This window comes from Barbatula barbatula (assembly GCF_947034865.1).
Source record: "Barbatula barbatula genome assembly, chromosome: 4".
Lineage (NCBI taxonomy): Eukaryota > Metazoa > Chordata > Actinopteri > Cypriniformes > Nemacheilidae > Barbatula > Barbatula barbatula.
In genome coordinates this window covers 28,257,774-28,275,314 of record NC_136768.1, presented here as the reverse complement: position 1 = coordinate 28,275,314, position 17,541 = coordinate 28,257,774, and the positions used below count along the sequence as shown (strand labels likewise).

The 17,541-nt window shown below is 37.9% G+C and overlaps 1 protein-coding gene across 1 annotated transcript in view; it reads right to left on the bottom strand.

The window, feature by feature from the left end:
• The window catches only part of LOC306893470 (uncharacterized protein), a 41,587-nt gene extending 32,966 nt beyond the window's left edge, over positions 1–8,621 (bottom strand). Inside the window, exons 1-9 of the mRNA XM_079455305.1 lie at positions 8,594–8,621; positions 7,924–8,012; positions 5,363–5,396; positions 4,957–5,043; positions 4,548–4,691; positions 2,744–2,931; positions 1,268–1,371; positions 1,063–1,181; positions 823–987 (exon numbers count right to left, since the gene is read on the bottom strand). Of these exons, the coding sequence (XP_079311431.1) occupies positions 823–987; positions 1,063–1,181; positions 1,268–1,371; positions 2,744–2,931; positions 4,548–4,691; positions 4,957–4,995 (759 nt within the window). The 5' untranslated portion in view covers positions 4,996–5,043; positions 5,363–5,396; positions 7,924–8,012; positions 8,594–8,621. The remainder of the gene's footprint in view (positions 1–822; positions 988–1,062; positions 1,182–1,267; positions 1,372–2,743; positions 2,932–4,547; positions 4,692–4,956; positions 5,044–5,362; positions 5,397–7,923; positions 8,013–8,593) is intronic.
• Between the last annotated feature and the right edge of the window lie 8,920 nt (positions 8,622–17,541).

Below are 17,541 nucleotides of genomic sequence, written 5' to 3'. Positions count from 1 at the left end.
CCTATTACACTCCCTTTCCCGCTCATTCTCCTTCACAACTCCTTCCTGGTGGAACATTCTTCCTAACTCGGTCCGGTCAACCACATCTCTCACAACCTTCAAAATACTACATAAAACCATCTTTCCTGTAAATACTGAAAAAAACACTAACTAACCCTTCTCTCTTCTCTCAACAGGTACTGTTCTGGCTTTTGTCGAAACTAGTAACTTTGTATTAGCACCTATTGTACTATTGCTCCTGTATGACATATTGTTTATTGCTCCCTGAACTCTCTGTAAATCACTTTGGATTAAAGCATCATTAAATGACTAAATGTAAATGTTTAGGGTTAATGGGTTAATGATTTTTTCTTTTAAAATAAACATTCTCTATGAAATATACTGTCTGTTTTTATATGAAATACATGTCTAATCATAATAGGTAATCAAATATGAAGCATATGTAGCAGCTCAATCAACCCAATGGTTGGGTTTGTCTTTCTTTGCCCCAACATTGGGTTCATTTAATTTTGTTTTTAAAGTGTGACTCATGGTTGTTTAGCAACAACAGATACCACATGTGCTCCAGAGGGTTTTTTGAACAAGAAAGCTCAAGAAGTGACAAGGTATTAAAAAGCCCTATGTAACGGAGTACAAGATGTATTATGAAGGGTAAGGGAGAGCAGTTTAGTGTATATGTGGTTCCTTGTGAACACTGAGAAGGAGATCCTTAAACAGTCGGTCCAATCAACAAATTAAACTTAATCTTAACACAAGTTATTTTATTTTTAATTTTCATAATTATTTTATTTTAATTGTTTTTTGTGTGTGTGACTGACTTACCTCGGATTGAGTTAGCGTACCAAAAAACTCATCGGCATTCCGGAAGACATCGCCTTTCTCTAGATGGTCGAAAATCATATTGATCATATTTACGCTGTTTAGTGCATCTGAATCCTGAGTGAGCTCAGCTGCTTGGGATGGACTCAGCAAACTTAATGATTCAAACTGCAGAGCACACGGATCATAAGCATTTGCTGTGTAACTGCTGTTATATCAGGTTTTTTCAGGAACTGAACTCACGTAAGTGAAATGGCTGTTGAGCGCTTGAAGCTGCGTGAGAGTGGCGTATCCAAAAAACATTCCAAAGTTGTCATGTAGCCATTCAGTGTTATTGGAGACGTTTGATAAACAGCCAGGATCTGAAATTATATGTGGCAAGCATTACATTCAAAACTTCATAATAAATTCCTCTAAAACCACGTGGATGTTCCTGTCCTTGGGGTACCTGGGGTATCTCTCCTGGACAGGTAAGCGTAAATGAGATGAGTAAAGAGGGCTTGATGTTCCGTGTCTGTAAGCAACGTTCCCTCCTTGCTAAGAACTTTCACGCTGTTCAATCAAACAAGGAATATTACTGTATCAGTACTTATGATCAACTTATTTTAAACATCTAGAATGAAATATCAAAACATAATTTCAGTTATCGAATTCGATCGTAGAACATCTCTGCCGATATAAGAGCAGAACAATGCTGGCTAACTTTACTCTCTCCTTTAACTTAAATATGTGCTTCTCTGTGTTAACCACTGTGAGTGTGTGTGCAGTGCGTGTGTTTTTGCGTGTTATTGTGTTTGTGGAGTTGTGAGTCAGTGTTTTGTATGTGGGTGTGTTTGAAACGGTGGGGGCGTGTCCGTCGTCTTTGTTTTCACCTTTTTGTTTTTACAGGTATAACTTTAAATGTTTTGCTTATAGTCAATATGTTTCATGAACAGCTGCTTTGTAACAATGAAAATTGTAAAAGGCGTTATATAAATAAAGTTGATTTAATTTAATTGTGATTCAATATCAAAACTTGTTTCAGTAAAGAATCTGACTGCTTGCATATTTGAAGAATTTCCTACTATTGTAGAAATGCTTGCCAGTTTTTGTTCCTCATATAACAGCCATGGTTAACACATAACTTGATTCTGGGGTTGTCCCCTTGGCTCTTAAAACAGTGGCAATTAAACCTGTCCTTGTGAAATCGCTGATGTCGAACTATAGGACCTATTTCAAACTTTCCATTTTTAGCAAATGTTCTGGAGCGTGTGGTGGTTGGCCAACTACAAAGTCATCTTTCTTTAAACAAATTGCTAAATTCATTTCAATCTGGTTTCAGATCTGGACATTGCACAGAGACTGCTCTACTGAAGGTGAGGAATGATCTTCTTGTGCTGTCTTAATCTGGGGCTTGTGCCATGTTAGACCTACAGTAAGTGCTGCATTTGATACCATCTCTCACACTACTCTGCTGGATAGACTTCATAGGTGGATTGGGCTCTCTGGTACATGTCTTAAGTGGTTTCAGTCATATGTTTTAAGAGACTTCTTAAGACTTATATTTTTAATGAGGTATTTAAAACTATAATTGAGGCTTTCCTATGGCTCAGTGGTCAGAGCAGGCGCTTGCATCGTCAAGGTCATGGATTGGATCCCAGGTGAATTCAAATACTCAGAGACAGGCTATCAAGCGTCTATTAAATGCTTAAAAATGTTAATGTTATTGTTGTTTAAATGTTTTATGTTTGTGATTTACCTTTATGAATTGCGATTTTTGTCTTTGCTATTGCATTCGTGTTATATTCTTTTTTTCAATTGTTATGTTTTACCATGTTGTAGAGCCTAGTGTCTAAGAATGTTAAAAAGCGATATATTATTATTATTATTGTTATGTATAATAACTCTGGAACGTCACTTATCTGTACATTCAAACTCCACGTACATTATCTGGAAGTTTTCGCATGTGAAGTTTCTTTGGCTCAGTTGTGTCAGATACTGCTCATGGATATATGGAATGACAGGCAGAAGCTTTAAATACAGCCAGAACTCAAACAAGTGTCGGTTTTGGATGGTTTCTTCATCGAGATTCCCCCCCAAAAAAGCAGCCACATCAACATTTGTCTGTGGTTCCTGGAAAAGAAAAGACAGATCGGTCTTAGTTACTCAAAGCAGACATCTGAACTTTTATGTAACCGATACAATAATATCTCATTCCAGCATATTGCATGACAGCAGGGTTCCTACACATTTTTCATTTTGAAATTCCATACTTTTCCAGACTCAAAAAGTACTAAAAAGTAGTGGTTTAAAAAAACTAAATGTTCAAATGATTATTATTATTATATTTTTCCTAATAATCAGCGGACTGTAATGGCCGTACCGCATACAAATGAATAAACACCAAAACACATGTTCAATGCACAACATATTATGGGAATTTAGAGCAATGTTAATCGTTTGTCAAATTAAATAACTGTAAACCTGCATTCACCAAACGAGCAGCGTCCTGTATTACCTTCTCAAAAGGGCAAATTCTTCCTAACTCAATCCGGTCAACCACATCTCTCACAACATTCAAAAAACTACTTAAAACCGTCTCTTCTGTGAATACTTGAGAGGCAACTGAATAAAAAGTATAAAACAAAATGTAGCCTCGCTGGATACTACATTTACATTTAGTCATTTAGCAGACGCTTTTATCCAAAGCGACTTACAGATGAGGAAACATTGGAAGCAATTATAACAACATATACTAGTTACTAGGATACTAGTTACTTTGTATTAGCGACAATCATATTATTGCTCCTGTATGACATATCGCTGTATTTTTCCCTGAACTCTCTGTTAGTGGCTTTGGATACAAGCGTCTGCTAAATGACTGAATGTTAAATGCAAATGTAAATCTAAACTTTCAGCCCACAGCAACAGAAGGATTGGTGAAATATAATTCATCAATGAACATTGAACAGCCAACGTTCAATCCAGGCCGTATGTCGGATTTTAGAAATACAGAGATCCAAAAGCTGAGTTTGTCCCAAACAAAAAGATTTTCTTGAGAGAATTGAAGAACAGGAATTCGTTGATGCGTTTGACATATTTGCAGCTAAAGACTTGTACACACCAGGAACAATAAACGAATAATTTTTCAAGAAGTTTTTCGACGTTCATAACAAAGCAATAGTTTGGGATGAACTAGATCATGTTTTTGTCTCCTTTCAGCATTTTATAGTTATTGGATATTATAACCGGCCATTTGGTCAAGTTCGTCATTTTAATGTTGACACGCATCAAGCACACTCAAATTAGGAGTGCAAACTTGTGAGTGGTCTGGAAAGAGGGAGAAAGCGATGCAGCCAGTGTTTTGCACGTGTTTTTAGACCCAATTTCTGAACGGCCCCCTAACATTTCTATGATAAAACATTTAGCTACAGGCTCTTTCACATAAAGCTGACCTTTGCTTCTGTCAATAGTAACTCTCCCCTTCCTTCATTTGATTGGCCAACTCAATCAGAGACCGCTATTAGACAGCTGATGTAGACAAGATCCGAGATCAGCTACCTAGGAGATTTGTACAATATTGGCAGGACTAAGTACAGTTTTGTCATATGAGGCCATTTTTCTTCTCTACAAAATGACTACCCAGATGTCAGGGACCGGAGCTCTAACATTTCTGGAAGGGCTGCACGTATGCAAAAAGGGCCTAATATCTGCGTGTTTGGTGTATATGTGTTATGAGAGTTATTAACCAGTTCAGTGGAGAGATCCATTGTTGATTTGATGATCTGTCTGAATTGCATGCTCAGTTGCTGAAGCATCACACTGGAGATGCTTGTGTCGTTCCTCAGAGCACACAACACCTGATCGCTCATCGTGCCCGCAGAGCTGATCACCTCCGAAAGAGAAAAATGAACAGAAATGACTCGGTAGGCACGTTTCCACTGCATGTGACAAACAGAACGGAGGTCATTCACTTGCTATGGAGATAGGCTGTTATTCACGGGAACCCTGGAGGCGTAACACTGTCAAGTTATCGTGCGGTGAGCTTTTTCACACATGCATTGATAACTCAAACATCAAGCTGTCATTCTTTGATTGGTTTTTTAAGGGTGATTATTGGTAGATCATGATACATGATGGGAAAATATGTGACCTTACCACTGAAACGGCATGGTTCACCTCATCCGAGCTGCACATTGACGTTAGGAGGTCCGCAACTCTGTTCAGTGCCAAGAAAGATCACGGCTTTAAAACAGAGTAGATTTAAGCGAGGAGGTATCAGCACAAAGGATGACAGCACTCACTTGTTCACAGAATCCAGCTGAAGATCTGCCAAGAAACAGACAGAAAAGAAATGAGCTGCATTCATGACTGTGCACTTAGAAAAATCACAGCCATTTTTGAAGGATGTAGTTTAAAAAAACGAGAAAATCGAAACTCCCATTGAAAGAAGCAACAGCAACTTACCATTGAAACGGCCAACTTCTTCCTTAAAAACAAAGAGAAAACAACGCTGAATACTTAATAACATTTTGACTTTTTTTTATTTAAGTATTAGCTATACCATACCTCTCCGTGCAAAACCGAGGCACAGCAACCTGAAGGAGGAGAAAATAGATCATTTGCTTTTAGTCTTTTAGTTTTTTGTGTCTTGTACAGTAAACATTGCTATTTTCTTTATTTTGACTCGTAATAGAACAGAAAGATCCATGAAGTCATTGTCGTTATTCTTTAGGGCCAGCGGTGGGTTAACATCTGTGTGATTTGGTGTGTTGGACTTTGTGCAGATCTGAAACTCTTAAAAAAATACTTCACAGGATCTGTTGACAATAATGCGTCATTGCAAGAAAATAAATCAAAGGTTAGAGAATGGCGTTAGTAACACGTATCTGCCAAATGGATAAAAAGTACATTTCTTCAATCCAGATTCAATAAGAGCTATTTTGATGAGTTGTGCTGTTGATAATAGGCTATATGCAAACAGGACGATGACATCATTTGACTGAAGTGCTTCTCCTTTTTGGTTGTTGACTGTAATCCTATGTGCATCATCCTGAAGCGAAACGCCATTATTCCCTATGGCGCCGGATGTAACAGAGCTGGTAGAGATTTTAGCGGAAGTACGTCATCGACCCGTATGCATATACCCCATCATATTAACTTAATATTGTGTGTAATTGCAATGCAATTATCTCTGGTAATTGGTTTATAACACCATTTAAGTTGGAGTAAGTCAAAGTAATCGGTGATCAGAATTTCAAGAGTCCTCCCGTAAACATTCAACAGGCATAGTTCAAGCTTTGTGTGTTTGATGTTTCAAAAGCTGAAAATGAATTTGTTCAATAATATGTTATATCATCTATAACTTGATTTATAGGTGTACATGAATGATATTGATGTATTAAAGTTACATTGCTAAGGATCTCCAGTTCCCACCATGGTTTCCATGAGACTAGATAATGAGAGTAAACATATAAATCGTCTCGGTTACATATGTAACCTCCGTTCCCTGATGGAGGGAACGAGACGTTGTGTTGACAGAATGGGGTTTGAATTGAGAACCTATCATCTCTGATTGACTTGAACAGGCCAATGGAAATTGGCAAATGAAATTTGCATGCCGGTCCCCGCCCCGGATATCCGGGTATTAAAGGGAGCCGGCGTGCTGCATTCATTCACCTTTTGTGCTGAGGAGCCTGAGAACCGTGTCTCGACTGCTGCAGCGGGCAGTCAGCTTTGTGACATGAAGGACACAACGTCTCGTTCCCTCCATCAGGGAATGGAGGTTACATATGTATCCGAAACGTTCCCTTTCTGTCGGTCTCTCGATGTTGTGTCGACAGAATGGTACCTCGGAAAACAACAGAGCGCTGTGCCGTGTAACAATCTCCCGCGAAGCGACGCTGACTGGCCTGGGCTTGTCAGACGTGAGCGCTAGCTTAAATTGTAACCTTCCAGAGGAAAGGAAGGAGTCCAGAGCTTTTTTTAAAGATGGGAGCCCCTTCCACCAGCAGTCACGGACGGAGGCCTAGTTCTCTAATAGCGAAAAGCCGCCCGGCACCGTAAGGGGGGAATAGCGCTTCCCAGTTACCACTTCCTACCGCAGGGAAGAGCTTAGTGGAGATCCACACATGGTCTCGCCGGATATGGGAGAGCACGTGTGAGACATGCAGACATGAGAGAGTGTCGCAAGCAGGTGAAAGTACACCTGGGAGAGGTCATGGGCCATTGTGTAAAAGCCACTCATGATAATACATCAGACGGAACTGCCCTGTGGGGGGGTTACTACGTGTGGAGCACTAGGCCAAGTTAGAGCCACTGCTAGAAGCTCAAGAATCGGCCAAGACCTGAACAGCAACTGGCAGCCAGTGAAGTGAAACCAAGAGGGGTGTTACAAGGTTTGTTTTAGACTGATTGAAAACTAGATTTGCAGTGCATTCTGGGTAATTTGCAAGGGTTCAAAAGTTTAAGCCCTTTTCAAATCTGCTTTTATTTTATTCATTACTTTTCTGCTCATTCTCCTTCACAAGTCCTTCCTGGTGGAACATTCTTCCTAACGCGGTCCGGTCAACCACATCTCTCACAATCTTCAAAACACGACTTAAATCCCATCTCTTCTGTGAATACTTGACAGACAAATAAATAATAAGAAGAAAAAAACAACACTAACCCTCTCTCTTCTCTCAACAGGTGGTGTTCTGGCTTTTGTTGAAACTAGTAACTTTGTATTAGCACCTATTGTACTATTGCTCTTTTATGACATATCGCTCCCTGAACTCTCTGTAAATCGCTTTGGATAAAAGCATCTGCTAAATGAAGATTGTTATCTAAATGCTGCTCACTATGACTTTCAGAGAAAACATTTTAAGAAAAAGTTTGGCAATGAATATGAAAACACAATAGTCAAGACTCACAAGTCAAATTCACTGTTTCATTAAAGCACCAGTAGGAGGCGACAAGTGCTCATTGTTATGTTTACTCAATTTCTGATTTGACCTAAAGTAACGAACGCACAATCTTTTTTGTTCATTCAATGGTCTGGTGACTGCAGTGTGTGTGTGTGTGTGTGTGTGTGTGTGTGTGTGTGTGTGTGTGTGTGTGTGTGTGTGTGTGTGTGTAACTCACCGCAGATGAAAACAAATATGACAAAAACTTTGCTACATTTTGTTCTCATTGTCCCCGCGTTCATCGTGTCCAGATCCTAACCTTTATATCTAGAAGAACACGGACAGACAAAGTGACACCAAAACGTCTCTTTAGTGTTGTATGACACCAGAGTACACCTGATACCACATATGCATGATTTTTGCAAAGAGCGACGTGTGGCTCGTGATCCACAGGTTCCCGACACAGATTTAACATGAGCATGTGATATGTGTGACACATGCGTTACATTTACAAAAGCCTGCAGCACTCAGACCCCGACGCAGCGTTACGCACTTTTATACATCTTCAATCATTTCAAGCAAATGTCAACCTTACCATGAAAACCCAAAGATGTTGACCATACTGATAGCACAGATACCAACATCTTTAGTGGTATTTTTAGCGCATGATTTTTCTTAAAAATAGGGAGGTTATTTTAAGTGGCATTTTCAGGATTGTAACATCCATAACGGTACATATTCCTCATGAATAGACACATGAAAGTTCTAATAAAGTAACTACTTGATGGAATATGTATGAGCAAGGGTTTAGTCAAATCTAAACAGATGGTTCAATATATTGGTAACAAATACATTCTCTGAGCGTGTCACATCCAAAACCAAAGTGTTAAAGAGGAGAAGATTCCTACCTGTTCAGTGCAGTGCGTTTGTGTACGCAGTTGTCCTCTGACAGGCATCAATCTTTATATACTCATCTGAAACCGCGTCATACCCTAGAGTCATTCTAACAGGTCTTTCACAAACAGTCCACAAATCTGCAACAAGGTCTCAAATTCATGACGGTAGCAATAACTTCATTACCAGGAAATGCACACTTTCACCAAATATGCATTGAGAACACACCGACGGATAAATTGAGGATGAAATTGTCGGACAAATGCATAAGGAAAAGGGTCAAGAAATGACACTATCTATCAGTTTTAGAAGCAAAGAATTACAGAAATTACCCAAATTGGAAGAACAGCAGAGACACACTTTTATGTATGTCTGTATCCAGCCCAGTCAAGTCATGAAATGACTTTTTCAAATTGCGCTGAATGAAATCTGAAAAATCTGAAATGGTTAAGATACTGTGCTGCTATTAAATAAATGTAAAGATGTATTTAAACGACAACCGTTCATCATGATGATTACAATTATTATAATTTTGATAGAAATAAGTAAGATCAGTTTTCATTATAATGATGTTGATGATTATTTTAAATGTTATCAATGTTACAGTATATGTCAACAGTTCAAATTCAATAACGTTAAAATAAATAAATAAATTCCTCCAAAAGGAGTTTTTCTGCATTCTTATGAGGCGACTCACACATCAGCCACTGGCTGGGCTGGTCTGTTTAGTGAAACGCCTGAAATGTGCAGCAAGTGTGAGTGGCCTTAAGGGACAATCTGACACGCCGTTTGATTTACCACCAGAAGAACAAAGATATTACAATAGAATGACTCACACAATCACTCTACACCTGTAAAAGGAATGAAAATAATGTCAATTCACATTTCCCACGCCTAATGCATGACAGGTGTGTTTGGGGAATTAATGATTAGAAATACATAGAATATTTATGCTTACCTTTCCTTGCTATTATCAGAGAGACATCTCATGAGTTGTGTGTCCAATACCAATTTCAGCACATCCATTATCCTTAGTGAAAGATGTGTTTCATCCATTTATCACAAGACACCCTCAGCCAAGGGAGACCCACCGCAGGTTGATCAGACCTCGGTGTATGTCGCATTGTTACAAGGTCATCTGGCAGCCCATGATTTGTCATTCTGCCTTAACCACAGCCGCTGGCCGATTCTTGATTATCCTCCACTGGACCTGTCCTCTGAACCCCACTTCTGATCTCAATTAGCTCATCCAGATTAGTGGTTTCAGCCTCAACAAAACTTGCTTTGCTGGTAGCTCGGTGGCATCAGGCCTCAACGCAAACACATGTGCCAACCTGATGGCTGATGCATTAACTAATCTACTGCACTGTAACTCTATTAACTGCATTAACTCATCTTCTGGACTGCAACCTATTATTAACTCATATACTGCAACGTAACTTTAATAACTGTATTAACTCATTCAACGCACCGTAACTCTATTAACTGCATTTACTCATCTATTGCACTGTAACATAATTAACTGCATTAACTCATCCACTGCACTGTAACTCTATTAACTGCATCTACTCATCTACTGCACTGTAACCTCAATAACTGCATTAAATAATCTACAGCACTGTAACTCTATTAACTGCATCTACTCATCTACTGCACTGTAACTCTATTAACTGCATTAACTAATCTACTGCACTGTAACTCTATTAACTGCATTAACTAATCTACTGCACTGTAACTCTATTAACTGCATTAACTAATCTACTGCACTGTAACTCTATTAACTGCATTAACTAATCTACTGCACTGTAACTCTATTAACTGCATCTACTCATCTACTGCACTGTAACTCCATTAACTGCATCTACTGCACTGTAACCTCAATAACTGCATTAACTAATCTGCTGCACTGTTACTCTATTAACTGCATCTACTCATCTACTGCACTGTAACTCCATTAACTGCATCTACTGCACTGTAACTTCAATAACTGCATTAACTCATCCACTGCACTGTAACTCTATTAACTGCATCTACTCATCTACTGCACTGTAACTCCATTAACTGCATCTACTGCACTGTAACCTCAATAACTGCATTAAATAATCTACAGCACTGTAACTCTATTAACTGCATCTACTCATCTACTGCACTGTAACTCTATTAACTGCATTAACTAATCTACTGCACTGTAACTCTATTAACTGCATTAACTAATCTACTGCACTGTAACTCTATTAACTGCATCTACTCATCTACTGCACTGTAACTCCATTAACTGCATCTACTGCACTGTAACCTCAATAACTGCATTAACTAATCTGCTGCACTGTTACTCTATTAACTGCATCTATTCATCTATTGCACCGTAACTTCAATAACTGCATTAACTAATCTACTGCACGGTACCTCTATTAACTGCATCTACTCATCTACTGCACTGTAACTCTATTAACTGCATTAACTCATCTATTGCACTGTAACTCTATTAACTGCATCTACTCATCTACTGCACTGTAACCTCAATAACTGCATTAACTAATCTACTGCACTGTAACTTATTATTAACTCATATACTGCACCGTATCTTTAATAACCGCATTAACTCATCTTCTGGACTGCAACTTATTATTAACTCATCTATTTCACCGTAACTTTAATAACTTTATTAACTCATTCAACGCACTGTAACTTCAGCAACTGCGTCTACTCATCTATTGCACTGTAACTCTATTAACTGCATTAACTCATCCACTGCACTGTAACTCTATTAACTGCATTAACTCATCCACTGCACTGTAACTCTATTAACTGCATTAACTCATCCACTGCACTGTAACTCTATTAACTGCATTAACTCATCCACTGCACTGTAACTCTATTAACTGCATTTACTCATCTACTGCACTGTAACTCTATTAACTGCATCTACTCATCTATTGCACTGTAACCTAATTAACTGCATTAACTAATCTACTACACTGTAACTCTATTAACTGCATCTACTCATCTATTGCACTGTAACCTAATTAACTGCATTAACTAATCTACTGCACTGTAACTCTATTAACTGCATATACTCATCTATTGCACTGTAACTTCAATAACTGCATTAACTCATCTACCGCACTGTAACTCTATTAACTGCATCTACTCATCAATTGCACTGTAACTCTATTAACTGCATTAACTAATCTACTGCACTGTAACCTAATTAACTGCATTAACTAATCTACTGGACTGCAACCTATTATTAACTCGTATACTGCACTGTAACTTCAACAACTGCATTAACTCACCTATTGCATTGCAACTTTAACAGCTAATGTCAATAATCTATGCACACTTAAATCACTTGCACTATTGTTTAGTCTAAATTGTTATCTGTTCATATCCACCTGTACATTAATGTTCATAGTGTTAATGTTCATAGTTTATAGTCATCTGTATATATTGTTCATAGTACAAACCTACTGTCATATTTCCATAGAACATACCTACTGTAAAATAGTTGCATAGTCCATGCCACTGTATGATATTTTCCTAATATTGTATTCTGTATTTATTCTAACTGTATATCCTGCACTTGCTAACTGCACTTCTGGTTAGACCTAAACTACATTTCGTTACACTGTACTTGTATATGTGTAATGACAATAAAGTTGAATCTAATCTAATCTAAGGGTCTCGTATGGCATTAAATTACAACACATTACCAAAATCAACACAACCTTACGCGCCAACCCATTACAATACACAACTCCATTTTCCCTTGAAGCAAGCCTGTGCTGGCACTTTACAGGGCCAATTAGGGCTAGCCTAAGGGCCCCTTGCAGAATTTGCTCACTGGACAAATGTTGGCCCCTTAGTACTCGCCCTACACAGGCAACTCTTACTTAGCCTTTACTGTTGATTTGTAGAATTATTGATCACTTTTGCACTCGCTATTACTTTTGACTTGACTACTTTGTAACTTGATTGTAGAGCCGTGTGTATCTCCCCTGTGTCAAGCTCTTCTTACAACCCAAAATAAAAAATCTAAGGTTTGCTGGAGCTGCACATAGTTGGCAGGCTGGATCAACACAAACATGCAGATTTGTTGGTGAGGGCAGCACATCGTACGAAGCTCTTATGAAAAACTTTGCCTGTTTGTTTCCATAATCCACAGCTTACTCCAAGTGATTTTGCGCCATTCAATGCCTTCCCATATCATCCAGCGGCCTTGCTGGGCTTGAGAGACCACTCTGGCGCATCTACTTGCTTCCTCTTGACTCCGAACCTCCTCCAGTACAACACTGAAAAATTTGAAACTTTGCCCAACTTACATAAATTACTTTTACTTTGGAGAACTTAAAAAATTACGTCAACTTGTCATAAGCAATTTTTAACATTTTTCTCAAATCAAAATGTATCATTTCAACAAACTTCCATTGTTGTGATCAGCGTTTGTCTTAGTTAGGCTCTTGATCCCTGACATTGGTTAAATATATCTCTTTCCTCTTCAAAGGTTCACAGAAATGTCTCAATAAGAACACTCGTGCAATAATAAGAGAGGAAGAGATCCTTTAAAGTTATGTTTTTGTGATATCTATCAAGCTTTGACAAAGATGAGAAGGGACACTAATGTGGAAGTTGATCTTTTGTGACTGATTCACAAATGCAAAGATACTGTGATTAAATAAACAATCAAGTGTCTTAGCAAACCTAGACAATAAAACTCTCACATCAAATCTAAACAACGATGATCAAACTCATCAAACTTATTCAGATAAATAAGCACAAATAACTCTGCAGATTTAATATTTGTGTTAATATTGAACTTTAATGCATATGAGGTCAAATTAAATGTGTGTGAGCCATTAATGCTTATAATCATTTTTATCACACTTACTTTCTTCAATCTTACCATTTTTGTCGCCCCTTGTCTCCAGAATATGTGTACGCATGGGTCAGAGTTTACTTACAGGTTCGCACATTCTCATGTCAAGTTTGCTTTTAATAGATCACAACCTTTCCATGGAAAGTGGGGCACAAAGTTTCCAGCCCCGTTTTCGCGTACAAAACGTTTATAAATGAGACATCTGGTCTTTCCCTGGATGTTATCTCCCCTTTTACTACAGTCACTGGTTTCAACCAGATTGGTCAGATTTGCTTAATAGGACTAGGTGTTATAATCCCACTATTTCAGCACAGTTGGATTGCCCAATAGGACCGAGCAGTTTTTTCTTATAAATTGAGGTTGCGGAGTGGGTTAAATACAAGGGTGCCAATAATTGTGGACAACATGTATGGAAGAAAAAACGTTTTACTCGGGTATGAGATCATAAATTGAAGGGATTTTTGATTATAATCCGGAAATCTTTACACTCTAAATGTGGGTTATTTTTTAGGCCCATGCTTGGGGACCCCACAAAGAATCCGGCGAAAGAAAAAAGAAAGTCTACGGGATTTATGTTTGCGCAGCCAGGGAATCTGAGGTGTCCTGTCGCTTCACTGGAAAAATACCTGGCCGCCAAATCCACCGGCCTTTTATCACCACCCAAAGCGGACAAATTACACAAAGGATGAATGGTGACTCTTCAACAATTGCACAATTAATGGCGATATCCAGATTAATCTTAATAAAAACCTTTAAGCGTGCTTCTGTAACAGGTACAGAAAGTGTACTGTTAAATATATGTATTATTAATTAGAATTCTCACAAAATTGTTCATTTACACACATCTGATGAAGTGAAGTGAGTGCCTTTCCCCTTTAATTGATGTGACGTCGTGAGTCCATATCATTTCCTGTTCTGTCCCCTCCTCTTCCTCTTTGCATTGGTTATGCAGTGGAGAGGGAATGAAAGATCAGCGAAACATATACAAATGTTCATGTATAAAAATAGATACATGTTATAATGTTAATAGATGAACACCACAGTCTTTAAGCACATTTTTCATTGTGTTCTTTGCTGCGTCTGTGTTGCTTGGCAACCGCACTGTTGTAGCCACACCTGTTTCTGAGAAACTACTTTGTAAACATATTTCTATTAAAATAATGACATAATATTTGCTGTGTTTTACTTCATGAAACCTTACTATGCATATGGAATAACCATTTTATAATAGAAATAAGCCCCGCGAAGCCCTGTGTATTTTATAACAGCTAAGGGGGTTTAAGAGACTTCGCGTTGTGCATAACAACGCCCCTTAGCTGTTATAAAATGCACTGTAACACATGGCTTCGCTGGGTTTATTGCTTTATTAACCCCCCAGAGTTCGACACAACCCAACCTTTGAAACAGCAGAGGCTTATTTCTAACCCACGGCTTTATGCTTTTTGTTACCCAGTAAGGTTGAATTCAGCATTTTTTCGAGTACCTTGGTCTCATTCCGCTCGTGTTTACAGAAACTGAGAAGTTATTTGTAATAAAACATTCTTTAAAAACACCTTCAGCTACGCCTCAGGCCCTACGCAGTTTCACCTGGAAGAACTCCAGAAAATACCAGAGTTAACGCTGACAAACAAGTTTTTTAAAAGTAAATGAGGTTTTTTCTCATCATGTACTTTTAGTTATATTACATTAGAGATGTCCGAATCTGAATTGGCATAAAAGAGTGACGAATGAACGAACGATTACAGAATACGAGGAAGTGATATATTCTCACTATTATAACACAGCACTTATCTCATATGCATATTAAAGGCCCGCTGGAAAAACAAATAACATGCTGGTTAGGTATGTTGCATGGCAGCTTTATTTTTAAAATGTTTAATGTGTACTGTCATCTTTAAGTGACGGTAAAGAGATTGAGGATAGGCAATTTAACTTTATATCATTTCTCCATCTTAGTGTCATTTCCTCGTATCCTAAAGTGGGGGGGAGCTTTTGAGGAACAGCAAAGGAACAACGACTAGTGGTACCATCCCAAAAAGGAAAAAAGTCACTCTCCCGTACCTTCTCTGGATCTGTTTCACATTGGTGGAATGATCTACCAGCTGCTACAAGATCAGCAGACTCTGTTGCCATCTTTAAAAAACGCCTAAAAACGCATCTCTTCCGTCAACACGTCGCTGATTGATTATCCTCATTCTCTTCCCTTTCCTTCTATAAAAAAAAAAACATACTAACCTCACTATTCTTATCTTTGTATACTGTGCTAGGCCTTAATGGACTAGTTTGATGCACTTATGTATTTTGTTGTCTATGTTGTTATAATTGCTTCCAATGTTTCCTCATCTGTAAGTCGCTTTGAATAAAAGCGTCTGCTAAATGACTTAATGTAAATGTAAAATGTGATGTGATGAAAGTAAACAAGGATGCACAGATAAGAATTGTGAAGCATGCTTGTTTTCGTTACCATTTTTACCCAGCATGCATTGCTGGGTAATGCGTGTTGGGTATGCATACCCAGCATTTTCTTTTGTTGTTGTCACCATTGTTGAGTTTCATACACTGATTCTTCATCTGACAGCATTAAAGCCAAATGAGATCAATGATTCTTACCACAATACCAATGTGATTTTAATGAACACCACCAAACTGCATTGGATTAGATTTGCATTGCATTGCCATAACAACACACCGAATAATCTAACACTTATTGTCAAGGGACAAGAGCCCAACGGATTACCACAATGGTGACTTTTGTTAGCTGGGAACTCTCTGAAATCATAAAAACAAGACACTTTGTATGTTTTTAACAAGTTATGCTCACTTACTTGTGGAAAGCATAAACCGTTATCACAATTAAAATATGATAAATCATGTAGTTGAAAATAGTTGAAAAAATTGAAATATCCGGTGAAATATCTTATGTTGTTATATGTTGGATCTTGTCCTCCATTTTGTGTTTTTTGGTTTTAGTCCTGTGGCCCCGCCCTAATCTTGATTACATAATAAGGGTTCTGGTTAGTGTGCGGCAGTGGTCAGCAACCTTTTTGACAGTTTACATTTTTTCTTGGTGATCTCTGTGCCGTATCAACACATTTATATCAATATAATAATCCAGTATATGTAAACTGCTACAGTAAAATTAGAAATAATAAATATGAAATGGTGATCAAAGACATTCTTTACAAATTAGTTTGATAACAGTTATGTTCAATGAGTCAATGTTTTGGAAGTATTTTTAACCATGCAATTAATGTTGTTATCTAATGTAAACAAATAAAACCTTATTGTTTTCGGTGATGGTACACACACCAGCTGCACCACGTGGTGTCTTATGGGATGAATTTCATCTCAAAACTATTTACAAATCCATGTGATGTCATCCGTTAACGTGACACGTTACGCATGTATTTTACTATCCACAAACAAATGCTAAATGATTTGAAGATTAGATTTTAATAAACATGTACAAATAGAGAGCATATATAATCATTTTTCGCACAATACACAACAGCACCAAGGACAAGTCATGCATTTGTGGATCAGGCAACACGCGTGCATTCATCCGGCTCTGTGCATTTGAATTTGGATTCTTTCGTTTCGCTGTTTTCAGCATTACACGACCCACAGACAAACAAGTATCAATAAATAAGCTAAAATCTTTTTATTTATTTGTCTTTAATAAATGTCTCTCATTTCGTGTCTGTGAAATTTGGAACTGAATGAATATGAATCACTTTATACAAACGGATATTAGGAGACACGTGCATTCATCCTGTTCTATGCATTTGAATTAGGGATGCACCGAAATGAAAATTCTTGGCCAAAACCGAAAAAGAGGAACCAAGGCCGAAAACATAACAAATTATGCCAATTATTAGTACCACGGCATTTATGGCTCTTACCTTGTAATAACTTTACTAAAATCAAGGCATTGCAATTGCACAAATTAATATTAAAGTTTCAAAGAATAAATCAATTAGAAATTATGCAAATATTTATTTAGCACATTGCAACAATGCACAGTATAAATAAAATTCAAACTTAAATGTTTAACTTGACCCTACTCATTAAATAATAATGTACAGC